At 49.1% G+C, this 27,957-nt stretch overlaps 1 protein-coding gene across 1 annotated transcript; it reads left to right on the top strand.

The window, feature by feature from the left end:
• The first annotated feature begins 46 nt into the window (after positions 1-46).
• Positions 47-27,956, top strand: LOC119977831 (inosine-uridine preferring nucleoside hydrolase-like). The gene is made up of 6 exons (XM_038819067.1): positions 47-236; positions 8,963-9,156; positions 14,428-14,607; positions 15,626-15,737; positions 20,934-21,070; positions 27,575-27,956. Exons 1-6 carry the CDS (start codon positions 230-232, stop codon positions 27,920-27,922), a joined length of 978 nt encoding a protein of 325 aa, XP_038674995.1. The 5' UTR covers positions 47-229; the 3' UTR covers positions 27,923-27,956.
• Position 27,957: the final 1 nt, after the last annotated feature.

The raw sequence follows: 27,957 nt of genomic DNA, 5'->3' as shown, positions 1-27,957 counted from the left end.
AGGTTCCGGTTTACAGAGCGTGAGAAATTCCGGGTTATAAGGAGGCGGTAATTGAATATTTGTGTTTGTGTTCCTGGTGAGAAGCTGGTGTGTTCCGCCAGTGCTGTAGTGACAGACAGGAGGTGGAGTGGTGAATGTGGAAGGATCAGGCTGCGGTGCCCAAGGGGCTGTGAAAATCTCTGGTGCGGGTTGACAGGCAGGAAATCAGCGCCTGTCACCGTTCATTGCAATGACAGGTAATCCCTCAACAACCCAATCTTGCAAAGAGCTTGCAGCACAGAAACTCGGGCCTGAAATATGTAAAAAAAAAACGACAGAGATTTAGGAAATCATCAGTGTGGTTGGCAGGTCAAACTTTCCACTAGAACAGGGGAAACTGGTTACAGGTCTGTGCTGGTATTTTTTACATGAGCATTTTGCTTGCCAAAGGATAACTTGTTTAATCTCTGTGCGGTGCGAAAAGTTTTCCAAACAGTAATCCAAGACAGTAAATTGATTTAACACACTTGGCCAAATGTGGAGGATTGAAGCCAGCGTTAAGGTAGTATCCCTTTAAGGGGCTGTCTCTTTAATTTGTCCCTCACTTTATTTAATTTCGTTTATTTGGCTTAATCAAAATAGTTGAAGCCAGCGTGCATTTGTTTGAGGCAAAACGTGTGGTTTATTTTAACCGACGATTTTATTTAGGTATTTTTTTTGGCATTGGAAACAGTAACAATATACATTAGTGTGCAGATACCAATTACAAAAAACATAGTGCAAATAACAGTACCTCTCTTGCAAAGAGACCCGCCTATTCTTCCCCCCTACTCTCCACTATTCTACCCACCCCCCATCCCTCCTGCTGACGATTAGTTCCCCGCGAAGAAGTCGATGAATGGTTGCCACCTCCGGGCGAACCCCAATAGTGATCCTCGTAAGGTGAACTTGATTTTTTTTCCAAGCCAAGAAAGCTTGCCATGTCCGACAGCCATACTGCGGTCTTTGGGGGCTTTGAATACCTCCAGGCCAACAGTATTCGTCGCCGGGCTATCAGGGAAGCAAAGGCCACAACGTCAGCCTCTATCCCCTCCTGGACTCCCGGGTCTCCCGACACCCCAAAAAATCGCCACCTCTGGACTCATCGCCACCCTTGTTTTCAGTACCCGGGATATGACGTCCGCAAATCCCTGCCAGTGTCCCCTGAGTTTGGGACACGCCCAGAACATGTGGACATGGTTCGCTGGTCCTCCCCCACATCTAGCACACTTGTCCTCCAACCCAAAGAATTTGCTCATCCGGGCCACCGTCATGTGGGCCCGGTGAACTACCTTGAACTGAATCAGGCCAAGCCTGGCACATGTTGCGGTTGTATTTACCCTCCTCAGAGCGTCTGCCCATACGCCTCCCTCCAACTCCCCACCAAGCTCCTCTTCCCACTTGAGTTTCAGTTCCTCGGTCCCTATGTCCTCCGCTCCCATAAGCTCCTTATAAATATCCGAGATTCTCCCCTCTCCTACCTCACCACTACCCTTTCTTGGATCCCCCTTGGTGGAAGGCGTGGAAAGGATGGGACTTGTCTACGTACAAAATCCCGGACCTGCAAGAACCGAAAGTCATTCCCCCTCGCCAGCCCGAACTTCTCCTCCAGCGCCTTCCTGTTTGCGAAGCTCCCTTCCAGGAACAAGTCGCCCATTCTTCCCACCCTCGCCCTCCGCCACGCTCGATACCCGCCATCCATCTTCCCCGGGACAAATCGATGGTTGTCACATATTGGGGACCAGACTGACGCACCCACTTCCCCCGCATGCTTCCTCCATTGGCCCCAAATCCACAGAGCCGCCACCACTATAGGGCTGGTGGAGTACCTGGCCAGTGGGAGCGGCAAAGGAACCGTGACCAGGGCTGCCAAGCTGGTGCCCCTGCACGAAGCAGCCTCCACCCACTCCCACTATCCATTTCCTTATCATGGCTATGTTAGCTGCCCAGTGGTAGGTGCTGAGGTTCGGCAACGCCAGTCCCCCCTCGCTACGGTTCCGTTCCAGCATCCCCCTCTTTACCCGTGGGGACTTCCCCGCACAAACAAATCCCAGGATGATTTTATTGATTCTTTTAAAGAAGGACCGCGGAATGAAAATAGGGAGACACTGAAAAATAAACAGGAATCTCGGGAGGATCGTCATCTTCACCGTCTGTACTCTCCCTGCTAATGACAGCGGGAGCGCATCCCACCTCCGAAACTCACTCCTCATTTGCTCCACCAGCCTAGACAAGTTCAACTTATGCATCTTGCCTAAATACCTAAAACTTTCCCCAACCAGCCTAAACGGTAGCTCACTCAGCCTATTCTCCTGACCCTTCACCTGCACCACAAACATCTCACTTTTTGCCATGTTCAACTTGTAGCCCGAAAACCGGCCAAATTCCCCTAGGATTTCCATAATCCCGTCCATCCCTGCCGCTGGATCCGACACGTACAAAAGCAGGTCAGCAGCGTAGAGCGAGACCTTGTGTTCTATCCCCCCCCCCCGCCCGTCCCCCGACCAATCCCCTTGCCGTTCTCAGAGCAATTGCCAGCGGTTCTATGGCCAACGCAAACAGCAGTGGAGAGAGGGGGCATCCCTGTCTTGTCCCACGGTGTTGTCTAAAATACTCAGATGTCGTCCTGTTTGTCCTTACACTAGCCTCCGGGGCCTGATATAGCCGTTCAACCCAGTCCACAAAGCCTTCTCCAAACCCAAACCATCCCAGCACCTCCCATAAATAGTCCGACTCCACCAGCATCCATTGCCACCACTACCTCCACCTCTCTGCCCTCCGGGGGCATCATAATCACATTGAGTAGCCTTCTTAGATTGGCTACCAGCTGCCTGCCCTTAACAAACCCCGTTTGATCCTCCACAATCACATCCGGTACGCAGTCTTCGATTCTGGATGCCAGGATCTTGGCCAGCAGTTTAGCGTCCACATTAATCAGGGAGATTGGCCTATAGGACCCACAAGCTTCCGGATCATTATCCCGTTTTAATATCAGCGAGATGGTGGCTTGTGACATCGTCGGAGGTAGCACCCCATTGTCCCTCGCCTCATTAAACACCCTAACCAGCACTGGCCCCACTATACTTGAGAACTTTTTGTAGAACTCCACTGGATACCCGTCCGGCCCCGGGGCTTTACCCGACTGCATGGCCTTCATGCCCCCCATTACTTCTTCAGCTCTAATTGGGGCCCCCAGCCCCTCTACCATCCCCCTGCCCACCTTTGGGAAGGTCAGCCCATCTCAGAAGCGCCTCATCCCCTCCGGCCCCGTGGGGGGTTCCGAGGTATACAGCTTGCTGTAGAAGTCCTGAATACCCTGTCCAGTCCTGCCGGGTCTCCAACCCGGTTCCCTGCCCCGTCCACTACCGTCCCTATCTCCCTGGCCACTCTTCCTAAGTTGCTGTGCAAGCATTCTGCTGGCTTTCTCCCCATACTCATACACCGCGCCCCTGACCTTTCTGAGCTCCTCTACGGCCTTCCCAGTGGATAGCGTCCCCAGCTCCGCCTGCAGTCTCTGTCGTTCCCTAAGTAGCTCTGCCCTCGGGGACTCTACATATTCCCTATCCGTCCATGTCATCTCCTGCACCAGTCTGTCCATCTCTGCCCTATCTGTTCTGTCCTTATGGGCTCGGATTGAGATCAGTTCCCCTCTCACCACCGCCTTCAGCGCCTCCCAGAGCACCGCTGCTGAGACTTCTCCTGTATCGTTGACCTGCAGGTAGTCCTGCATGCATTTCCCCACCCTCTCAGACACTCTCTCATCTGCCAACAATCCTACCTCTAACCTCCATTGTGGGCGCTGGTAACTTTCTTTGCAGACCTGCAGGTCGACCCAATGTGGAGCATGGTCCGAAATAGTGATCGTCAAGTATTCTGTACCCCCTCCAAAAAGTCCCTACTCATAATAAAGTCAATACGAGAATAAACCTTGTGAACATGTGAATAGAACGAGAACTCCTTCCCCGTCGGCCGGCGGATTCTCCAGGGGTCTACCCTCCCCATTTGTTCCATGAACCCTCTCAGTTCTCTTGCCATTGCCGGGACCCTGCCCGTTCTGGAGCACGACCAGTCCAGGTCGGGGTCAAGGACTGTATTAAAGTCCCCACCCATAATCAACTTGTGCGAATCCAAGTCGGGGATTTTCCCCAGCAGCCTTTTGATAAAATCTATATCTTCCCAGTTTGGAGCGTAAACATTCACTAGGACCACCTTCACCCCCTTAAGCTTGCCCCGGACCATGAGAAACCTACCACCCCCCATCCGCAACTGTGCTGCCGCCTCAAATTTAACCCGTTTGTTAATCATGATCGCGACCCCTCTGGTCTTATCGTCAAGCCCCGAATGGAAGACGTGGCTAACCCAGCCCTTCCGTAATCTAATCTGGTCCATCACTTTCAAATGTGTCTCCTGCAGTAACATTAAGTCCGCCTTCAGAGCCCGTAAGTGCGCGAACACACGTGCCCTCTTGACCGGCCCGTTTAATCCTCTAACATTCCAGGTGATCAGCCTGGTTGGAGGGCACCCTGCCCCCCCCCTCCCTACGCTGATCAGCCATCCCCCTTCTTGGGCCCACCCCCTGCCCATGTGCCACGCCTCCCCTGGACCGCCTCTTGGCAGCTCCCACCCCCGACCTCTTCCCTGTTACCTGGTTCAGTTCCCTCCCTCGTCAGCAGATCATCTCCCCCCCCCCCCCTCCCCCCCACCCCCCAGCAACAACCCCTTGTAACCTAACCCCTGCCATATACTGGCTGTATACACACCACCCACTTCGCTCCCGTTGACTAGCTCAAAGCAGCTCGCCTGGTGGCTCTCAACTCCGCCGCCACCATGCCTCCCACCTATTGTTCCCCCACTCCCCTCCCCCCCGCCCATTAACACCACCTCCCCAGACCAGCCCTGTTCGAGCAATCGCTCTGGGACAGAAACAGAGAGGAAACAAACAAAGAACAAAGCTCGCCCCCACAATAGGGCAATTCAAACTGTGTAATGAGGTGGGCGCTGCCACCTACCCCCCTCCCAACATTCCCAGAAAAATAGCAAAAAGAACCCGAACAGCCCCCCAGCACCCAATAACTTAAACTTTAACTATAACTTTGGCTTTAACTTTAAAACTTTCAAACAGGCAAACACAAACACAAGAACACCCCCAATTTTAAGTAAGAGAGCATGCCGAACGACATCGCTAACACGAAGGGCAATCTGCGCACAAATGCAAACATCCCTTAATACACTCTAACTTGAGTCCATGGGTCCTCAGTTCGGCACTAGTCCATGCCCCTTAGCGAAGTCCATCGCTTCCTCCGAGTTGTCAAAATAATGTTGCTGTTCCCAGTATGTGACCCATAGCCGCGCCGGGAAAAGTAGCCCAAACTTGACCTTTTTAAACAGGATCTCTTTAATTTGTCTATAGGCTGCCCTCCTTCTGGCCACCTCCTGGCTCAGATCCTGGTAGATATGCAGGACACTGTTGTTCCATGAGCAGCTCTTCGTGCTCTTGGCCCACAGTAGAACCCGCTCCTTGTCCACGAACCTATGGAACCTGACCACCCCCCCCCGTGGCTGCCTCGCCTGCACTCTGGGCGCCCTGTCCAGCTCCAACGGATGCGGGAAGAAATCATCTCTCACCAGCTTCTGCAGCATGTCTGCCACATATGCCATGGCATCCACTCCCTTGGCCCCCTCCGGGAGCCCAATGATTCTCAGATTCTGCCGGCGTGCCCTGTTTTCCAGATCCTCCAGCCTGTCCATCAGCCTTGATTGTTGCTCCTTCAACTTTCTAATTTCCACGTTGGCTACCGTTTGGAAATCCGTCTGCTCTTCCACTGTTTTCTCCAGTGCCTGGACCTTCTTATCCTGAGCGTCCAGCCTCTGGTCCAGTCTCTCCACTGCTTTCTGGAGCGCTTCCAAATTATCCCGCTTCAGTGCTGCGAAGCTCTCTTTCATGACCTTCAGCATGTTGTCCAGTGCTGCCTGGACCGTCCGTTCCGTGGTCCGTTCATCGGTCATCTTTCCTCCCACAAGAGCTTCCACACCACCTTTGTTCAGCCCCTTCTTCGCCTGTTTTCGCTCCCTTCTGCTCCTTAAGTCCATACAACTCTGTTTGGATTCAGATCTAGAGTGCTATTGTTTTTCAATCCAGCGCTCAAAAGTTCAAAAAAGTCGGGGGGAAAGGTCTTAAAGCCTGACCTGAGCGAGAGCCACCAAAGGCGCGACTTACTCCCTCATAGCTGCCACCGGAAGTTAGGACGTGTGTTTTTAATGAGGTAACAGAAAGGATTGATGTGGGTATTGAGCTTGCTGTTCTTGTACCTGAAAGTTCCAAAAGACACTTTGATAAAGTGCCACATAACAGACATGTCAGTAGAGTTAAAGCGGAATAGGGTAAAATGACAGGAAACCACATGGATAGGAAGTTGTCTGGGTGGCCGGAAAGTGAATATTGGTGAACCGTTGGTTTTCAGGCTGGAGGAACTGGAGTTCCCCAAGGTTCAGTAATATTGCTTTTCCTGATCTATATTAATGACAGAGACTTGGGTGTATAGGCTCCAATTTAGAAATTTGCAGATAAGGCAAAACTTGGAAGTATTGAGAATATTTAGGAGAATGTGTTAAACTTCAAAAGGCCGTGGGCAGGATTCTCCGTTCATCGCGGCACGCGCGCACGCCATTGGGACGACCTCCCTCCCCCAATGCTCCGCCCCTAATGGCCCGAGTTCCTGACTGCGCGGTTGACGTGTGGCCTCAGCAGTCGGGAACCCGGCGTGGTGGCTGTGGACTGTGTCCAGCGCCGCCACAGTCCGGCGGGAATTGTGCCGCTGGCCGGGGATGGCGGGTGGGCTTCGGCAATGCTGGAGTGACCGGTGGGGGGTGGCCAGGGTGTGTCCAGGGGGCACGATCTGTCAGGTCGGGTCTGCGCACGGCCGGCGCCATGTTGTATGGCGCGACCGCTACAGGTCATCGCTGTGCCCATGTGCGGCCATGGACCTGACAATTCTCTGGCCGTTTTTTCTGTGGAGGCCGGGCATTTTACGTGGCGTGGCTGCGAGCCCCTCACTGGTCAGAGGATCGGTGCTGGGGCGCCGCCGATTTATCCCATGTAGCACGCCACGGATCCTCCAGGCAAGCCTGAAAATCAGGGAATCCAGTCCCATGGACTTGCTGGTGCAGTGGGCAGGTAAGTGGCAGATGAAATTTAACAGTTAATGCTGCTGAACATTGTGCAATCATCCACAAACATCCCCACTTCTGACCTTATGTTGGAGGAATGGTCATTGATGAAGCGTTGAAGGTGTAGCTGGGCCGAGGACACAGGAACTCTTGTGGTGATGTCCTGGGACAGAGATGATTGACCTCCAACAACCACAACCTTTATGCTCGGTAGGACTCGAGTTTCCCCTTGAGTTTCCCATTGATTTGAATTTTGCCTGGGCTCCTTGATGCCACATGGGGGTCAAATATTATCTTTGCAGATGACCTGGGACTCTCTGCCCGCAATGGTGGTGGAACCAGGGCAGCCAAATGATTTGAGAAGAAAATTGGTTGGACACTTGTGGGAACTACACATGTAGGGATACGGGAATAAAGCTGGGAAGTGGAACTGACTGGATAGCAGAAAGAGCTGACATGAACCTGATGAACTGAATGACACCCTTCTGTTCTGCAATGACTCACTAAAAGCAGTCTGATAACATGGATGTGGTTGGAGAGTTTTGTGTTTGTAGAGTCTTGTGTATGAGAACAAAACTTTTTTCTAAAGGGGAAATCTACTGATTTCCTTTTAAAATGTGGGTGCAGTGAGTGGCCTCTGATTCAGAAAGAAAACGAAAGAATTAGCATTTATCCAGTGTCTTTGTGAACTCAGGATGTCTAAACGCATTTTACAGTCAATGGAGTTGTCACTGTGTTGGGTAGTAAACACAACAGCACATATTCCTGTCGCAAGAATTCAGCAGTGTGATATGACAAGTTAATCAGTGTTTATTAGTGTCACAGGTAGGCTAACATTAACACTGCAATGAAGTTACTGTGAAAATCCTCCAGTCGCCACACTCCGGCGCCTGTTTGGGTACAGAGAGGGAGAATTCAGAATGTCCAAATCACCTTACAGCATGTCTCTCGGGACCTGTGGGAGGAAACCGGAGCACCCGGAGGAAACCCACGAAGACATGGGGAGAACGTGCAGATCCGCACCGAAGGTGACATAAGACCAGTTTATTGTTTGAGGGATTATTAAGTAGCCAGTAGTTGGTTGAATGATTGAATGGTCCATAGCAGATAGACTTTGAAGAAATCTTGGACGGGTGCCCCCACGGTGGCCTGGCCCATGATTGGGCCCACCAATCGGCGGGCGGGCCTGCGCCATGGGGACACTCTTTTCCTTCCGCCCCGCCATGGCCATCACCATGGTGGAGGCGGAAGAGAACCCCCTCCGCTGCACATGCGCCGGTATGATGTCAGCATCCGCTGACGCACTGGTGCATGCGCCGACTTCCGCCGGCCGGCAAAGGCCTTTCGGCCCCGCCTGGCGGGGCGCCAAAGGCCGTTCGCGCCGGCCGGCGGAGCGGGAGCCACTCCGGCGCGGGGCTAGCCCCTAAAGGTGCGGTGAATTCCCCACCTCTGGGGAGGCCCGACGCCGGAGTGGTTCACGCCACTCCGTCCCGCCGGGACTCCCCGTCCCGCCAGGACTCCCCGCCCCGCCGGGTAGGGGAGAATCCCGGCCCTCACCTTCTCCTGATAAAGATCTTTTTTTTTGTAAAATATTTTTATTCTCCATTTTCACATTTTTCTTCAGAATTTACACCCACCAACAAGCAGTAAACGGTAAACCAATAATTACTAGAAAGCTAGTTACCAATTGACCAGGGTACAACCTTCCCAGAAATGTAAACTGCAGGACTTCAGACCGATATTTGCTGTTTAATCCTACTCATTCTTTTGCTCATAGATTCTAAAATGGCAAATAAGAAGCTGCTGCTTTTAGATGTTGACTGTGGGCTGGATGATGCCCAGGCGACGATGATGGCTCTTGCAGCTCCTAATGTGCAGATCCTGGGTATAACATGTTGCCATGGAAACACAACCGTTGACAATGTGTGTAGAAATGTGCTTCGAGTGCTAAAGGTTTGCCAGCGGACCGAGGTGGGTGATGACAATTCTGAAAAAAGAAGCCGCCTGCTTTTAGAAATAACAGCCCCTTGTAAATGTTAATGATAAGACATTACTTTTTTTTTTAATTTCCTGTGGTGTGGGCAATGTTGGCAACGCTGCATTTATTGCCCATCAATAAATGACCTGTGAAAGCGGCTGTGGGTTCCCGCTCTTCCTGAGCCACTGAAGACTTTGTAATGGTGGCACTCCCACACTGTTGTTCAGCAAAGTATCTGGTGGGTGGTGGCCTAACATTCTTCTCCCACTCAACCACCACTTTGAACCTGGGCTGCTGGCTCATCAGCCATGACTGCATTCTCCACATATCCCACCCGATTGTCCATTCACTACCCTTAATACGTTTGTGGATGGTTGCATCACCATCCTGTCTTGGACTGGAATCTGGCAAACGGTCTTATTCAGCCTTACCCCTTATTGAAGCCTTGCCTCCTTACTTGCCTTAACCAAACCCCTGTCTTGGAAATATGCTCTTTCAGAAAACCGCACCATGGTTTTTCCCTCCACCTGATCTAATACATTCACTTCCGGGGGCAACCATGGAGTGAGCGGCCACACATTTGGCAGCTCCCGCTCATGGTGGTCTTTTTGTGACCTTTTATATTCAACAATTGTGGTGTCACACCAGGCCCCAAACTGGGTAGGCCTGCAAGTTAACAAAGGAAAGGCCCAGCGTCCGCAGTGGAGGTTAAATGTGAGGCTGTTAGGGGAGGAGGAGGTGAGCAAGCGGGTGAGGGAGACCATTCGGGGATATATAAATGACATTTGTGAGGTTTCAGCTGGGGTGGTGTGGGAGGCACTGAAGGCGGTTATTAGGGGTGAACTCGTCTCAATCCGGGCCCATAAGGAGAAGGCTGAGCGGGTGGACAGGAGGTATGCGGAGTCTCCGGATGACGGGCTTCTGAAGAAGCCTCAGAGACTGCAGCTGGAATTTGGGATCCTGTCCACAGGTAAGGCGGAGGGGCAGCTAAGGAGGGTAAAGGAGGCAGTCTATGAATATGGGGGAAAAGCCAGCAGGATGCTGGCGCATCAGCTGATGAAGCAGGAGGCGGCGAGAAAGATTGGGAAAATAAGAAACACAGTGGGGAGGTGGTTCTGGATCCGGCGGGGGTGAATAATGTGTTTCGGGAATTTTACAGGGGATTGTATAAATCGGAACCCCCAGCCGGGGAGGAGGGTATGAAGCGATTCCTGGGGGGGCTGGAGTTTCCGAGGTTACAGGAGGAGTTGGTAGAGCGTTTGGGAGCCCCAATTAGGCCTGGGGAGATTATAGATGGATTGGGGGCAATGCAATCGGGTAAGGCCCCGGGGCAATCGGGTAAGGCTTCGGGGCCTGACGGATACCCGGTTGAATTTTATAAAAGATTTTCCGGGCTGTTGGGGCCGCTCCTGGTAAAGGCTTTTAATGAGTCCAAGGAGCTACGAGTGCTCCCCCCAATGTTATCTCAGGCATCGATCTCCCTTATTTTGAAGTGGGATAAGGATCCGGAGAGTTGTGATTCATAAAGGCCAATCTCCCTCTTAAATGTAGATGCAAAATTGCTGGCAAAGATCTTGGCCATGCGCATAGAAGATTGTGTTCCGGGGGTAATAGGGCAGGACCAGACGGGATGACATCTGATGTCCAACATTAGGTGGCAGCTAAATGTAATAATGATGCCTGTGGAGGGGCGCGAGGTGGTGGCCATGGATGCAGAAAAGCCTTTGATCAGGTGGAGTGTAAGTACCTGTGGGATGTCCTGGGAAGGTTTGGGTTCGGGCAGGGATTTGTGGATTGGGTCCGGTTGCTATATCGGGGACCGGTGGCGAATATAAGGACCAACCGGGTTCAATCAGAGTATTTTAGTCTGTGCAGGCGGACAAGGCAGGGGTGCCCACTCTCCCCACTACTGTTTGCCCTGGCCATAGAGCTTTTGGCAATGGCACTGAGGGCATCCAACATTTGGGGGGGAATAGTGAGAGGGGGTAGAACATAGGGTCTCACTCTACACGGATGATTTACTCCTTTATATAACAGACCCGTTGGGGGGAATTGCAGGAATTATGGGGATACTGGAGGAATTTGGCTGGTTTTTTAGAACAGTACAGCACAGAACAGGCCCTTCGGCCCTCGATGTTGTGCCGAGCAATGATCACCCTACTCAAACTCACGTATCCACCCTATACCCGTAACCCAACAACTCCCCCTTAACCTTACTTTTTAGGACACTACGGGCAATTTAGCATGGCCAATCCACCTAACCCGCACATCTTTGGACTGTGGGAGGAAACCCGAGCACCCGGAGGAAACCCACGCACACACGGGGAGGATGTGCAGATTCCGCACAGACAGTGACCCAGCTGGGAATCGAACCTGGGACCCTGGAGCTGTGAAGCATTTATGCTAACCACTATGCTACCGTGCTGCCCAATTAGGCCTGGGGGTTCTCAGGTTTCAAACTGAACATGGAAGAGTGAGGTTTTTGCGATCTAGGCAAGGGGGCAGTAGGGGAGACTGAGGGAGATGCCGTGGTGGGAAGGAGTTTAAGGTATCTGGGGATTCAGGTGACAAGGAACTGGGGTCAGATTCATAAACTAAATTTGAGCAGGGTGATTGAGCAAACGAAAGGGGACCTCTGTAGGCGGGGCATGCTCCCTCTGTCATTGGAAGGGTACAGACTGTGAAGATGACAGTCCTCTCGAGATTGCTGTTGGTGTTTCAGTGTCTCCCAATCTTCACCCCAAAGGCATTTTTAAGGAAGGTGAACGCGGCAATCTTGGGTTTTATATGGAGTGGGAAAGCCCCGAGGGTGAAGAAGGTCCTTCTCGAGTGGGGACGCGGTGAGGGGGGGGCTTGGCCCTTCCGAACTTTATTAACTATAACTGGGCGGCCAATATTTTGATGATTAGGAAATGGGTAGTTGGGGAGAGATCGGTGCGGGAGCAAGTGGAGGCGGCATCTTGCAAGGGCACGAGTCTGAAGGCTCTGTTAACGGCACCTCTGCTGTTCTCGCCGGCTCGGTACTCCACAAGCCCAGTGGTAGAGGCAGCCCTGAAGGTGTGGGGGCAATGGAGGCAGCACGAGATTGGAGGGGGTGTCGGTGTGGTCACCGATTTGTGATAATCACAGGTTTGCTCCGGGGGGAGGGAGGGGGGAGGGGGGTTGGATGGGGGCTTTAGGAGGTGGCAGCGGGCAGGGATTGAGAGATTCAGGGATCTCTTCATTGAGGAGGGTTTCCCGAGCCTGGAGGAGCTAGAGAAGGAGTTCGAGTTACTGGGTGGGAACTGATTCCGTTACCTGCAGGTACGGGATATTGTCCGGAGGCAAGTTCCAAGTTTCCCTCGCCTCCCTCTAAGTGGACTACAGGATAAGCTGATGTCTAAAACAAGGGTTTGGGGAGGGGGAGGTCTCAGAAATATATAAGGAACTGATGGAGTGGGAAGAGGCCCCAATCGGGGAGGGAAGGAGGAAGTGGGAGGAAGAGGGGGAGGGGAGTTGGAAGTCGGGCTATGAGAGGAGGCCCTGAGGAGGGTCAATGCCTCCTCATTATGTGCCAGGCTCAGCCTGATCCAGTTCAAGGTGGTCCGCAGGACTCATGACTGTGGCCTTGATGAGTAGATTTTTTGACGTGGAGGATAGATGTGGGTGGTGCGGGGGAAGTCCGGTGAATTGTGTGCATATGTTTTGGGCTTGCCCGAAGCTGAGGGGACTTTGGTGGGGATTCTCAGAAGTCATGTCAGAGATCCTGGAAGGGAGGGTGACTCCGCGTCCAAAGGTGGCAATATTTGGAGTGTCGGAAGATCTGGGAGCCCGGTGGGGGGATGGGGAGAGAGGCCGACGATTTGGCCTTTACCTCCCTGGTGGCCCGGAGACGGATTTTGCTGGAATGGGGGGACTCGGAGCCTCCAAAGTCGAGGGTGTTGGTCAGTAACAGGGCAGGGTTTCTTGGCTGGAGAAGATTAAGTTCACCTTAAGGGGTTCATTACAGGGGTTCGCACGGAGGTGGCAGCCGTTCATCGACTTCTTTAAGGAAAACTGACACTCAGCAGGAGTGGGGGGGGGGGGGGAATGCGGAGGGGGAAGGTGGGGCATGGAAGTGAAGAATAAGGACAGGGAATCTAATATATGGGTAGTTGGAGTTAGGGGGAAGGGAAAGTTGGGTGTGTTGTGGGGTTTTTGTGTGTGTTGGACCACTCTGTTGTTTAGAATGTTAAAATGTTAAAATTATAAATGCCTCAATAAAATATTTTCTAAAAAAAAATACATTCACTTCCTTTGATGACCTCACTTGCTCACACTTTTCTCGACCTTCCCTCTAGAAGGCTTGTTGTGTGTATCACTGCAGAAACCCCACCTCAAAGTCGACCAAAAATAACCTGTTCACTTTGTCTGCTTTTTGCTGCTGAATTCACGGACTTCCTGTCTTCCCTGAGTCTCTCTCTTCACGTAAACTCTCATATCCATACTATGACTTCTCTGTCCCTCAGTTTAGCTCACTTGGCTAGACAGCTGGTTCATGATGCAGAGCAAGGCCACCAGCGTGGGTTCAATTCCTGTACCGACTGAGGTCATTCATGAAGGCCCCAACCTTCACAACCTTGACCCTCGCTTGAGGTGTGATGATCCTCCCTCAGGTTAATCATTACCAGTCAGCTCCTCCCCCCTCAAAGGGGAAAGTAGCCAATGGCCATCTGGGACTATGGCGACGTTACCTTTTACATTCTAAGCCAATTTTCCAGCACCTTGTATGCTATGGCGTTTCAAGTGCTCCTCTAAATGCTTCTTAAATGCTGTGAGAGTTCCTGCCCTTCCTCTACCGCCCTTTCAGGCAGTGAGTCCCAGATTTCCACCATCCTCTGGGTGAAAACATGTTTCCCAGACGTGTCCCAGATCCTCTCTTGTAGGAGATGGCCATTGCCTGGCATTTGTGTGACACGAATGTAACTTGCCACTCGTCAGTCGAAGCCTGGATATTGTCAGGTCTTGCTGCATTTGGACATGGATTGCTTCATTATCTGAGGAGTCGTGAATGTTGCTGAACATTGTGTAGTCATCCACAAACTTCCCCATTTCTGACCTATATTTTTTTTGTGCTATCGATTGAGGGAAAGTTGTTGAGCCGAATTGTCACTTAACTCACTACCCTTCTGTGGGATCTTCAAAGTTTACCTGAACAAAAACTCAAAGTATTATTTGCAACTTTTTACGCACTAAGTTCAGTCAGATCAAATATGGAATTATTTAAAGACTTTTCCCTGTCACAGATCCCTGTGTTCCGGGGTGCCTGTCGCTCCCTCCTTGGACAGACTTTGAATGCTTCAGATTACCACGGAAAGGATGGGCTGGGAGATGTTCCGGACCCTAATGCCCCAGGATTGGAACACGTACAAACTGAGCATGCTGTGACTGCCATGATCCGAACAGTCACTGAACACACTGGTCAGGTGAGCTACACACGCGATTGTAAAAGAGAAAGTTCATGCTCAAAGAGAATCTTAGTGTGCGTTCTGATCCTGTAACTAATCCAATAGAAGCTGGCTCAGTGGACTTCCTCACTCCATCTTGAAATGTGAGTAATTTAGCTGCATTAATGTGATTAAACTGAAGTGACTCGGGTTGCTATCGCTTCATTGAGTAGTTTGCTCAATGAAGACACAGGCAAATCACTCTTTTCAACATTTCAGATTGTGACCAAATATGAGCCTATGAATGTAGTTAGATTTTATCAGTGAGTGGCACAGGGCTCATTACCAACTTTTTGACAGGCAATTTATGGAGATTCTTTAGCCAAATAAATTCCTGTCAAATCTATATTTTGTGTGCTTATTTTGACATTTTAATTGTCCTTTATAGAGGTATGTATAGTTTGCAATGTGAACTGCCAAAACAGATCAACCTTTTGACATTTGATCAATTTGTGTATTGAAAAACTTTGTGAAATTTATCTGAACCAAACTTTTAAAAATAATTTCAGCCCCATTTTTGACAGCAAGCTTGCATTTATATAACACCTTTTTAATGTTGTAAAATCATTCCAAGGTGCTTCACAGGAGTGTCATATCTGACCTCTGCAGCCATGCCCATGTGGGAGGACAGATTGATTCAGGCGATGGCATTCACGCCCAGTAAAAAGCGATTTGCTGCCAGCACGGGGCATGGGTCCACCTAACGGACATGAGTTTATGGACAGTTGAACATAATTGGTCAAGTGCCCTTCTTAAAATCCAATACCTTAATGGCACAGACCCAGTTTAGCTTCATCAACAAGGTCAAGCAAGTTCAGATTCCAGGGCTGGAGATAAGCTTGTGACAAAATGACTCTGAATACAAAATCGATCCTTTGTGAATTGCGATTGTTGCAATTATAATCTGCAAGGCCATACGTTTAAGCTTCACTTGTCCACTGTGAGATTTTAAAATCATTCTGTTCCTATGCAAAGTAACATTGCTATTATCTTGCAGATCTCTCTTGTGGCAGTTGGTCCCCTGACCAATGTAGCTCTGGCAATTAAAATGGATCCTACATTCTCTACAAAACTGAAGCATTTGTATATCATGGGAGGAAACATGGAAGGTACGTGTGGTTTTTTTTATTCAGCAAGCCTGTTATTCAACAATGAGCATTGCCGAGCCAATCTAAACATGTTTTTGTTGTTCAAAAACGCTGGGCAGATGGTCAAACACAAAATTGTGTCTACCAGGATTTACTGAAAAATTGATCTTTGCATTCCAATGATAGTTTACACATATGGTGTAAGAATAAATATTTTCAATCACGTCACATTTATTGTGCTACTGCTCTATTGACACAACATTCTTCTGACGATTTGTATTTCATTAATACAAAAATGTCCGCTCCTGCACTCACTCTCTATGAGCAAAGCAACGTTATGTGCTATGTGCAAAGCAACGTGAGACAGGGTGGTCGAGGCGAACAGTGAATCCTCTTGTCATTGTTGAGTAAACAGGACTTTCACTGTGTAGCGCCAACAATTATACTCCAAGACGAGAGACTAGTACAATAGAGGCTTTATTGCTGTGCGATGCTATTCCTCCATCTGCAACTGTAGACTAAGGTCTGAGTGACTCACACGCATATTTATATACAAACTCCCTGTGGGTGGAGCTAGCCGGCAGGGGCTTACCAGAGGAATCTGTATTACAGGTACAGGCATACATCCCCCTACTGCAAGTACACATCACTACAGTGGTTATATCACCACATTCACCCCCTGTAAAAATGAGTCCGGCAGGGGTGACGTGTAACTATAAGACAAAGGATGAGCTATTTACAAGAGGGTCCAAACAAAGAAAACCAAGAGTCCATCCGGTTAGCAGGTTACAGGTTGAGCCGAATCGGCGGTCGAACGTTCCGCTGTGATCGGCGTAGCTGTGGTGGTGACGTCGGCACAGGCGGTGATGGCAACGATGGTGCAGGTGTTGGTGGTGTTGGTGCTGGCTGCTGGCGGGATGACTCCGAGAGTAAGCCGAAATCTTCCGTGTCCTCCAGTGTGGGCTGGGGGACGAGGGATGGACCTGGTGGGGACGAATAGGGGGGGCGCCGGGGAAAAGGAGGTTGGCGTGGGGGAAAAAGGGGCGTGGGCATGCGATCGGCACCTGAAGGAGCCAGGTCCCGGAGCGAGACTGTGTCCTGGCGGCCGTCGGGGAACTCCATGTAGGCATACTGAGGGTTGGCGTGGAGAAGGCGTACTTTGTCCACCAGGGGTTCTGCCTTGTGGTGCCGGACATGCCTATGGAGAAGGACTGGGCCCGGAGTCGTGAGCCACGTCAGGAGCGATACCCCGGGTGTAGACTTCCTAGGGAAGGCAAAAACACGTTCATGGGGTGTACTGTTAGTTGCGGTGCACAGTAGCGACCGAATGGAATGGAGCGCGTCAGAGAGGACCTGCTGCCAGTAAGCGGCTGGGAGGTTCCTGTACAGTAGGGCCAGCTGGACGGCCCTCCATACCGTCCCGTTCTCCCTCTCTACCTGCCCGTTTCCCCGGGGGTTGTAGCTGGTCGTCCTGCTGGAGGCGAACCTCTGCTGAGCAGGAAATGACGCAGCTCATCGCTCATGAACGAGGATCCCCTGTCACTGTGGATGTAGTCGGGGAAACCGAACAGGGCGAAAATGGAATCCAGGGCCTTGATGACGGTGGCAGACGTCATATCCGGGCATGGGATGGCGAAGGGGAACCTAGAAAATTCATCGACCACACTAAGGGTGTAGGTGTTGCGGTCGGTGGAGGGTAGGGGCCCTTTGAAGTCCACGCTGAGGCGTTCAAAGGGGCGGGACGCTTTCACCAGGAGCGCGCGAGCTGGCCGGTAGAAGTGTGGCTTACACTCGGCACAGATCTGGCAGTCTCTGGTGACTGTCCATACTTCCTCGACGGAGTAGGGCTTTGAGTAGATGGTACAAGCGAATGACCCCTGGATGGCAAAGGCTCTCGTGCAAGGCACGGAGATGGTTCCCTTGTGCGCTGGCACATGTACCTTGGGAGAGTGCGTTTGGGGGCTCGTTGAGCTTGCCGGGGCGATACAAGATCTCGTAGTTAAAGGTGGAGATCTCGATTCTCCACCGCAAGATTTTGTCATTCTTGATCTTGCCCAGCTGCTTGTAGTTGAACATGAAGGCTACCGACCGTTGGTCAGTGAGGAGAGTGAATCTCCTGCCGGCCAGGTAATGCCTCCAGGGCCGCACCGCTTCAACGATTGCCTGGGCCTCCTTTTCAACAGAGGAATGCCGAATTTCGGAGGCATGGAGGGTGCGGGAAAAGAATGCCACGGGTCTGCCTGCCTGATTCAGCGTGGCAGCAAGTGCGACATCTGAAGCGTCGCTTTCTACTTGAAAAGACAGTGTCTCATCTACTGCATGCATCTCCGCCCTGGCTATGTCAGATCGAATACGGGCGAAGGCCTGTTGTGCCTCGGCCGAGAGGGGAAAATGTGTGGACTGGATAAGTGGGCGGGCCTTGTCCGCATATTGTGGGACCCACTGGGCGTAATAAGAAAAGAACCCAAGGCAGCGTTTGAGGGCCTTGGGTCAGTGGGGGAGTGGAAGCTCCATGAGGAGGCGCATGCGGTCGGGGTCGGGCCCCAGTAGTCCGTTTTGGGCTACGTAGCCGAGGATGGCTAAGCGGTCTGTGCGGAACACGCACTTCTCCTTGTTGTACGTGAGATTAAGGAGAGATGCGGTGTGGAGGAATTTAGAAAGGTTGGCATCATGGTCCTGCTGGTCATGGCCGCAGATGGTGACATTGTCGAGGTACGGGAAGGTGACCTGCAGTCCGTACCGGTCAACCATTCGGTCCATTTCTCGTTGAAATACCGAGACTCCATTCGTGACGCCGAAGGGAACCCTAAGAAATTGGTATAGACGACTGTCTGTCTCGAAGGCAGTGTAGGGACGGTCCGATTTACGGATGGGGAGCTGGTGGTAGGCGGATTTCAGGTCAATAGTAGAGAAGACCCGGTACTGTGCAATCTGATTGACCATATCAGAAATGCGGGGGAGGGGGTACGCTTCGAGCTGCGTGTACCGGTTGATGATCTGGCTGTAGTCCACGACCATCCTGTGCTTCTCCCTGGTCTTAACCACTACCACCTGGGCTCTCCAAGGGCTGTTGCTGGCCTCGATGACACCCTCCCGAAGCAGCCGCTGGACTTCGGACCCGATGAAGGCCTTGTCCTGGGTGCTGTACCATCTGCTCCTGGTGGCGACGGGCTTGCAATCTGCGGTCAGATTGGCAAAGAGTGAGGGAGACTTGACCTTGAGGGTCGCGAGTCCGCAAACGGTGAGGGGAGGTAGGGGTCCGCCGAATTTGAGGGTGAGGCTCTGGAAATTGCACTGGAAATCTAGGCCTAGTAAGAGTGACGCGCAGAGGTTGGGGAGAATGTACAGACGGAAACGGTCGAATTCCACGCCCTGTACAGTAAGTTTAACCAGGCAGAAACCCCGGATCGGGACAGAGTGGGAACCAGAGGCGAGAGAGATCTGCCGGTTGGCGGGATGGACCACAAGGGAATAGCGCCTTACCGTGTCCGGGTGGACGAAGCTCTCGGTGCTCCCGGAGTCGATGAGGCAGGAGGTCACGTGGCCGTTGACCAGCACCGTTGTGGAAGAGGGTGCCAGGTTGCGAGGACGGGACTGGTCGAGCATAACGGAGGCGAGTAGCGGGTGATCGGTGGTCAAGTCAGATGAGTCTGACGAGGAGCGGTAGCGACCCGTGTCCCGTGGCCCCGTCCCGGGGAGGACAAAATGGCGGCATCTGGAGTACCTGTGGGTAAAATGGCGGCGCCCATGGAGCACCGCACATTGTGGGGTCGGGACAAAATGGCGGCGCCCATGGAACGCACATGGCGGTGGGGGGGTGAAGATGGTGGCGCCCATGGAGCGCACGTCGCGGGGGCGGCGAAAGATGGCGGCACTCACTGATCGCACGTGGGGTCGGGGGAAGCGGACAGCGGGGCCCATTGAGCGAGCGGCTGAGGCGAGGGAACCGGGGGCGCGATAGCGGCAACCGTCCGGGACTGACACACCGCTGCAAAGTGGCCTTTCTTGCAACATGCTTTGCAGGTCGCGGTGCGGGCCGGGCAGCGTTGGCGAGGGTGCTTCTGCTGACCGCAGAAATAACAGTGGGGACCCCCAGGAAGCGCAGTGCGGCGGGCAGCGCAGGCATAGTGCGAGGGTGCGGCTGCTGGGGGGGACGTTTGAGGGGTCCAAGAGGGGTAGGATGGGTGGGCCGAGTGGCTAGCGGAGTAAGATCGCGCACTACGGGAGGCGGCCGTCATGGAAAGTGCCAGAGCCTTTGCGGCCGCGAGGTCGGAGGCGGCCCCTTCCAGCAGTCGTTGCCGGATGGGGTCCGATGCAATGCCTGTAACAAAGGCATCGCGCATGAGTAAGTCAGAGTGTTCCATGGCTGTGAGGGCCCAGCAGTCGCAGTCTCGTACCAGAGGTATAAGGGCCCTCCAGAAGTCCTCAATCGACTCACCCGGCTGCTGGACGCGAGTAGAGAGTTGATGCCTCGCAAACAGGGTGTCCGCCGACTGTGCATAGTTCTCCTTGAGCAGTTCCATAGCTGTGGTGTAGTCAGTCGCATCTCGAATTAGCGGAAAGACACTGGAGCTAAGTCTGGAGTACAGGAGTTGCTTTTTCTGAGCCTCTGTCGGGGGAGGGTCCGCTGAAGAGATGTAGGCCTCAAAGACTGCAAGCCAGTGAACAAAGTATTTTCTGGCGTGAGGCAACTGCGGATCCAGCTGCAGACGGTCAGGCTTGATTCTGATGTCCATGGTGAACGGAAAATCACACAGCAATAAATTGTAGCGCTAACAATTATACTCAAAGACGAGAGACTAGTACAATAGAGGCTTTATTGCTGTACGATGTTATTCCTCCATCTGCAACTGTAGACTAAGGTCTGAGTGACTCACACGCATATTTATACACAAGCTCCCTGTGGGCGGAGCTAGCCGGCAGGGGCTTACCGGAGGAACCTGTATTACAGGTACAGGCATACATCCCCCTACTGCAAGTACACATAACTACAGTGGTTATATCACCACACACTGCATCAAGGTCACTTCAAAAGGTGATTGGCAGGCACCAACAACAAAACCATGGGCCAAATATTGGAATTTATTTTTTGCAATCTCTTTGTCCAGCTGCGCTTGGTAAATGTTCTGCTGTTTGGTTTGGATTTTCTGTCGATTGTTCAGAAGTCTGAAGATTTTGACTGGAATGGGGCTGATGAAGATTTTCCTTTATTTTCAGGCCGAGGGAATACAACGATCTGTGGGGAATTTAACTTTGTATCAGACCCAGAAGCAGCGTCCATTGTTCTGAATCAGTTCGCGTGTCCGATCTATATAGCCACATTGGAGTACGCCAAACGTCATTTCCTGCCTTGGGTAAGATATTCAGGATGTATAATTACAAAGTCACAAATGGTGGATGCACTTGCACTATTTTACACTTTTATTTCTGGGGATTTTATTTTTTTTAAAGTTATTTCACAGGAAGCAGGCTTCATTGGCAAGGCTGGTATTTGTTGCACATGCTCAGTTGCCCAGAGGGAGGCCTGGTAGGTGGTTCTTCTGGAGTTAGAGGTCATGTGGTGAGGGCGCCCTCCGCATGTTTGGTGTTCCAAGATTCTCAGCAACAGCGATAGATGTTCAAATCAGGATGGTGTGACCTGGAGGTTGATCTAGAGTTTACAATGTCCCAGTAGATTTGCAACAATCGGCCTTCAATGAGAAGATCATGGGTTTGGGAGCTGCAACGTCAGAGTGTTGTCTAGTTTTAGCAGAGCATCATAGATGGTACACTTTGCTGTCACAGTGTGCCGATGATGGAGGGACTGAATGTGAAGTCTGCTGGATGAGGTACTGATCAAGAAGACTACCTTACCCCAAATCGGGCGTTGGCAACCTATGATTCTGGAGCTGTATGTGGGTCTGTAACATCTCATCTGGAGTTCCAATTTAATGGTGTTTATATTACCAATTTGTAATAGTGCGACAGCATTTCATAATCTATGTTTCTGCTCCTTTAGGATTATTTTACAATTATGCTTTGAATGAGAAAAGCGAGCAGCATTTTCGAGGAATAATTATTTTTTAAACATATTTTTATTGGAGTTTTTCTATTTTTACAAATAATGCAACAAAATCCTCAAAACTGGTACAGCACAGTCCCTTCACACTAATGATATCCACCTCTGGGCTACCAAGGAGGCAAAGGCCAAAACGCCGGCCTCTCTTGCCCCCTGGACTCCTGTTCAGCAAAGTTTTGATGTACTTTCAATCAGAGATCTGGAATGTTAAGTTAAAAAATAAAATGACTATTCCTCTGCAGTATTGAAGATTTTTGATTGCAATAATTTGAAATTGATCAAATTAAGAGTCATCGAGTCAGAAATGTTTACAGCATGGAAACAGGCCCTTCAGCCCAGATTGTCCATGCCGCCCAGTTTCTATTACTAAGCTCGTCCCACTTGTCCGCATTTGACCCATATCCCTCTATGCCCACTCTGCCCATGTAACTGTCTAACTGTTTTTTAAAGGAAAATATTGTACCCGCCTCTTATTACTGTCTCTGGCAGCAGTGGCGTGCAGAGGGGGGGGGGGGGGGGGGCGACGGTGCATTGGCCCCGGGCATCCATTGAATGGGGGCATCCAATCAGAGAAGGAAAAAAAAAATTTTTTTTTTTTTAAATTTTCTTTTTTTTTTAATTTAAAAAAAAATTTAGATTACCCAATTATTTTTTTCAATTAAGGGGCAATTTAGCGTGGCCAATCCACCTACTCTGCACATTTTTTGGGTTGTGGGGGCGAAACCAACGCAGACACGGGGAGAATGTGCAAACTCCACACGGACATTGACCCAGAGCCGGGATCGAACCTGGGACCTCAGTTCCGTGAGGCGGTTGTGCTAACCACTAGGCCACCGTGCTGCCCCAGAGAAGGAAATAAGATAGTAATTTTAAAATTTCAGCGGTGATAAATCAATTTTTGGAGGCTCACCACACTGCAGAGGCAGTTGTTAGCCCTTTATTCCTTTAACATGGTGTACCCTTTCTGTCTAGAGAAAATGGTCCTTCTCCCCATCCCCCCACACGCATGCGGATGATGTACGTGGTGCAACCATCAAAAGCAACAAGCAGACATGGCTGTTCGTTCCTGCGTTTCCTCGAGTCATAACTCGTCTTTTCTTCAGCTTTTTGTGCATCTAGATTAGTTCTTTTACCTACTCATGTCAGTGAATAGCTCTAGAACAGGTGTAACTACGGTTTTTATAGGTTTTTTGGCGATATTTAATGAAATATTTACGTGGGATGTAGTAAGAGTGAAGCCTGGATGATCAGAGGACTGCTATGGCATTTAATCTCGGAATAGGAGACATTTATTCCTTAACATGCTAATATTCGAATACAGATACCACTAATTTGCAAGTCTATGATATAAATTGCACAAAATTATCAGTGGAGAATCAGTGTGAAATAATTTGATACGAAGGAACAAAGAAATGAAATATGGTTTATCCGTCTGCAACTGACCGATTGTTTACCATTTTCTTCCCATTTTCTCATGCGTCTTACGGTTTTTGAGATAGAAAATGAAATGTTACGAGTATTTCGTGTACAACCGAGTGGAGCACAGAACAGGAAAAAAAAAAGGGCCAGAGTCGAAGAAGAGTCCCATCAAAGAGGGGCATTAGATGCATGGATAAAAAGAAGTAAAGAAGTAGGAGAACCTGGAGAAGTAAAGGATGATGTGGGTGCAGAGAAGGATTTTTCTGATACGGATTCAGCTCGGTCAGAACATAATACACTCTCTCCTCAGTCTCGTTGTCAGGATGATGATCCATGTGAAGAAAATAAAGAAGATTTTTGCATATTTTTGCAAAGAAGCGATTTTGGCTGTTTGAAGAAACCGATTCCAGATCATTTGAAGATGACAATATTACAACATGGCCCTGAAAGATATCAGAATAAAAGTGGTCCATTTGCTGAGAAGGATGGGAGATCATTTTCCAAACAGTGGTTTGATAAAGTTTCCACAAACGGAGAAATTGTGGAGAGAAAATGGTTGTTATACTCTCCATATCGGAAAGCATGCTACTGTTTTGTTTGCTTTTTGTTTTCAAAGGAGCATTTGTCGTCTGTGTTAAACTTTGGAAAGGAAGACGGTTTCTCCACTTGGAGAAAATTAAATCCAACAATACCTGACCATGAAAAAAGCCCTTCTCATAGAGCTCACATGAGGGAATACCTGAACCTCGTAGTTCGACTCCATCATTCAACTACGATAGATGCTGAACTTCAACAGCAAATGTCTGCTGAAAAGAAAAGATGGAAAGCTATAACTGAACGGATTGTCGAGGTTATATCCTTTCTGGCAAAACAGAATCTGGCCTATCGTGGACATCGAGGAGAAGGAATATCTGGGTTATCAGAGCCAGGGGAGACAGTCAGTGAAAATACAGGAAACTTTCTAGCAACAATCAGACTTTTGGCCAAATATGATGACATCTTAGCAAAACACTTGCAGAGAGGGAAAGAGAAACCAAAAAGTGTCACCTACTTGTCCAACAGAATTCAAAACGAAATAATCAATCTTCTTGGTGAAACTGTCAAGAAAAATATAATTTCCGAAATTAAGGACGCAAAATATTTTAGCATAATGCTGGATTCAACTCCAGATATTGCCCATGAAGATCAGGTTTCTGAAATTCTGCTTTACGTTCATATTGATGAAAACAGAAAAGTAGAAATAAAGGAGACATTTCTGGGATTTTTTCAAGTCAACAAGAAAGATGCAGTCAGCCTGGTAAATAAAATTCAGGAAAAATTGGAAGAAGACAAAATTTCCATGAATGACTGTGGTGGTCAAGCATATGATAACGCAGCAGTTATGGCTGGAGTGAGAAGAGGTGTTCAACAAAAAATTCTTGAAGTTAACCCAAAAGATGTGTTTGTGAACTGCGAGAACCACAGCCTCAATTTGTCCTGTGTCCATGCAAGTGAGGTGCAACCTGTTGTTACATTTTTTGGCATTCTAGAAAAACTCTATTTTTTTTTTCTTCATCTACTTCTCGTTGGGAAGTGTTAAAATCATTTGTCACTCGGACTGTGAAAAGACAGTGTGACACAAGATGGAGTTCCAGCCATGATGCTGTGCAAGTAATCCACGAAGAGTGTGACAACGTTATTGCAAGCCTTCAACACCTGCTGGAAGGAGAATTTTCAAGGGAAACTAAATCTGATGCAGGATTGCTACTGAACTCTATTCAACAGTTCACGTTTATAGCTTTATTAAATTTTTGGTACTCAGTTTTATCATCAGTGGATAAAGTCTCAAAACGTTTGCAGGATCCGAAAATGGGGTTCCATGAAGCTTCTTGTGATCTGAGCGGACTTATTCATATCTTGAATTTGAAGAATGATGAAATTATCCACAATGCAATAGATTTAGCCAATGAATATTGTCAAAATTGGGGAATACCAATTGCACGAACAAGGAGAAGAAGAATAATGCCTGGAGAGTCAGCAAGAGATAGTGGACTGACGGCACAAGAAGAAATGAATAGGGTAATGGTAGAGATTGTGAACAGATTAAAAACTGAAATTGAAGACCGCAGTGTCCGTCTTCAAAGACTCAGTGACCGATTTTCTTTTCTTCTGAACTTGAATTCAGGAGTGATTGAAGATGAACAAGAAAGAGAGAAATTAAAAAAGGAATGTTCAGACTTTGCAAATTATTATGACAATGATGTGGTTGCAATTCAGTTATATGACAAAATTATTGATTTTGTGATGCTCCTTCGAGCTGGAGGGAATAAAGTTCCCCCTGATCCTAAAGATGCTCTGGAGTCTTTACTGCAGTATGGGAGGGATGTCTTTCCGACGCTGTGTGTTTCATACAGATTACTGCTTACAATCGCATTTTCAGTCGCAAGCTGTGAAAGGTCATTTTCAAAACTGAAATTAATAAAAACATATCTGAGGTCTTCTATGTCACAGGAGCGACTGACCAACCTGGCTTTAATAAGCATTGAAAAAGAATTTCTCACAGCTGATGTAAAAAGTGAAGTAGTTCAGGTGTTTTGTGACAGGAGGTATCATTTGGGGAAAAGAACTTAATAAATTTGATTGATTTATATTAAAATCGAATAAAGCGTTTATTTCATGTTTCATCTGTGTTTATATATTCAAAATGTTTTCCTTTCTCATAATATTTCTCAGTATATTAGGCCTTATACTTGAGTCTTTGGGGCATACAATCAAGATTTGCCCCGGGCATCACCAGACCTCTGCACGCCACTGTCTGGCAGCCCGTTCCAGATGCCCACCACCCTCTGTGTGAATAAATTTCCCCTCTGGACTCTTTTGTATCTCTCCCCTCTCACCTTAAACCTATGCCCTCTAATTCTAGACTCCTCTATCTTTGGGAAATGTCGACTATCTACCTTATCTATACTCCTCATTATTTTATAAACCTCTATGAGGTCACCCCTAAGCCTCCTACGCTCCAGGGAAATAAAGTTCCAGCGTCTTCGTAGAACTCCGACCATCAAGTCCTGGCAGCATCTTCTTAAATCTCTTCTGCACTCTTTCTAATTTAACAATATCCTTTGTATAATAGGGTGACCGGAACTCAACACAGTATTCCATGTGTGGCCTCACCCTGGGTTCTGTGAGATTTAACCTTTTGCAGCAACCTACCACACAGTACCTTGTCAAAGGCCTTGCTAACGTCCATGTAGACAACATCGACTGCAGTGCCCTCATCTATCTTCTTGGTTACCCCTTCAGAAAACTCAATCAAATTGGTGAGACATGACTTTCCCCTTACAAAGCCATGCTGACTTCCCCTAATTAGCCCTTACCTGTCTAAATGCCTGTAGATCCTGTGCCTCAGACCACTTTATTTACCCACTACAGGAGTAAGGCTAACCGGTCCATACTTCCCAGGCTCATCCCTACAGCCCCTTCTTAAACAAAGGCACAACATTTGCCAAATTTCTGGCACCTCTCCTGTGGCTGTCGATGATTCAAATATCTCAACTAGTGGGCCAACAATTTCCACCCTAGCCTCCCACAACGTCCTAGGATACATTTAATTTGTGCCTTTCTCAACAGTAAATGCTGATGAGAAATATTCATTCATGACCTCTCCCATCCCTTGTGGATCTGCATATAGATGACCTTGTTTGTCCTTAAGTGGCCCTATCCTCTCCCTAGTCACCCTTTTATCCTTTATGTATTTGTAAAAGCTCTTTGGATTTTCCTTTGCCTTATCTGTCAAGACAATCTCATGTCCTCCTTTTTGCCCTCCTGATTTCTCTCTCAACTCTACTCCGACAAGCCCTATACTCTTCAAGGGATCCACTTGATCCCAGCTGCCTATGCATGTCATATGCCTCCTAATACCCTCAAAATTGGCCTTGCCCTAATTATATAGCTACTATTAATTGTTGCTTTGTCCTATGTTTTCAAATGTGGACTTTGACAAGAATATGCTCATTGTAAGGTATGTATGACAATAGAATTGCTTTGCAAATAGGGGAAAGCAACAATTTATGAATGGGGCAGATTTTCATTATGTTGTGTTCTTCCATGTTTGAATAATGTTTTTAAAAGAATTTTAAATAATCACCTTATCCTGTCAAAATGTGAGGGAATCAAGCTGGAGGTTATTCATTTTAAGAGTGGAATGTTACGAGTGATCTGATATTGTGGATGAATATCATCACTGATCATGTTCACAGTCAAGAATCTCTATGATCCACTCTGCTACTGTCCGTTATGTTCTTTCTGATATTGACAATGGTAACCTTGCCATACAGTAGTGTCAGTGAGAGGGGTTCCTGGAAGTGTGTAGCTGATGATTCTGTTGTGTCCATTACAACAGGAATTTTTTCACGAGTGGATAAATCAAGGCACCGAGAAGGCTTGCTTCATGAAGGCGATAATGGAAAACAGCGTAAAACGTACGAAGATCAAGCAAAGCAATAAAGAGGTGCAATGTTGTGAAGGGTTTGTCTCCCATGATTCTTTTGCAGTGGCCGCTGCTATTGATGGGAGTGTTGTTACTGAATACATGCAATGCGGAGTGAGTGTGGAGTTACAGGGAGAACTGACCAGAGGGATGATGGTCCTAGATACGCTCAATCTCCAGAAAAAGCAGAATCGAGCTTTCATAATGGTGAAATGTGATCTGGAGAAGTTGAAGCAACTCATGATGGCTGCTCTGAAATAGATAGCACGATGTTTTCATAATATTTTCCGAAAAAG

This window comes from Scyliorhinus canicula, chromosome 14 (genome assembly GCF_902713615.1).
Source record: "Scyliorhinus canicula chromosome 14, sScyCan1.1, whole genome shotgun sequence".
NCBI classification, from domain to species: Eukaryota; Metazoa; Chordata; class Chondrichthyes; order Carcharhiniformes; family Scyliorhinidae; genus Scyliorhinus; species Scyliorhinus canicula.
Note: the sequence above shows the minus strand (reverse complement) of the source record. Positions and strands in the feature narration are given on the sequence as shown.

Excerpts from the sequence above, each read along its gene's own strand:
- LOC119977831 (XM_038819067.1), top strand. Across the intron at positions 9,157-14,427 it reads AGGTTTGCCAGCGGACCGAG|ATCCCTGTGTTCCGGGGTGC; the intron begins GTGGGTGATGAC and ends TCCCTGTCACAG. Across the intron at positions 21,071-27,574 it reads AACGTCATTTCCTGCCTTGG|GAATTTTTTCACGAGTGGAT; the intron begins GTAAGATATTCA and ends CCATTACAACAG.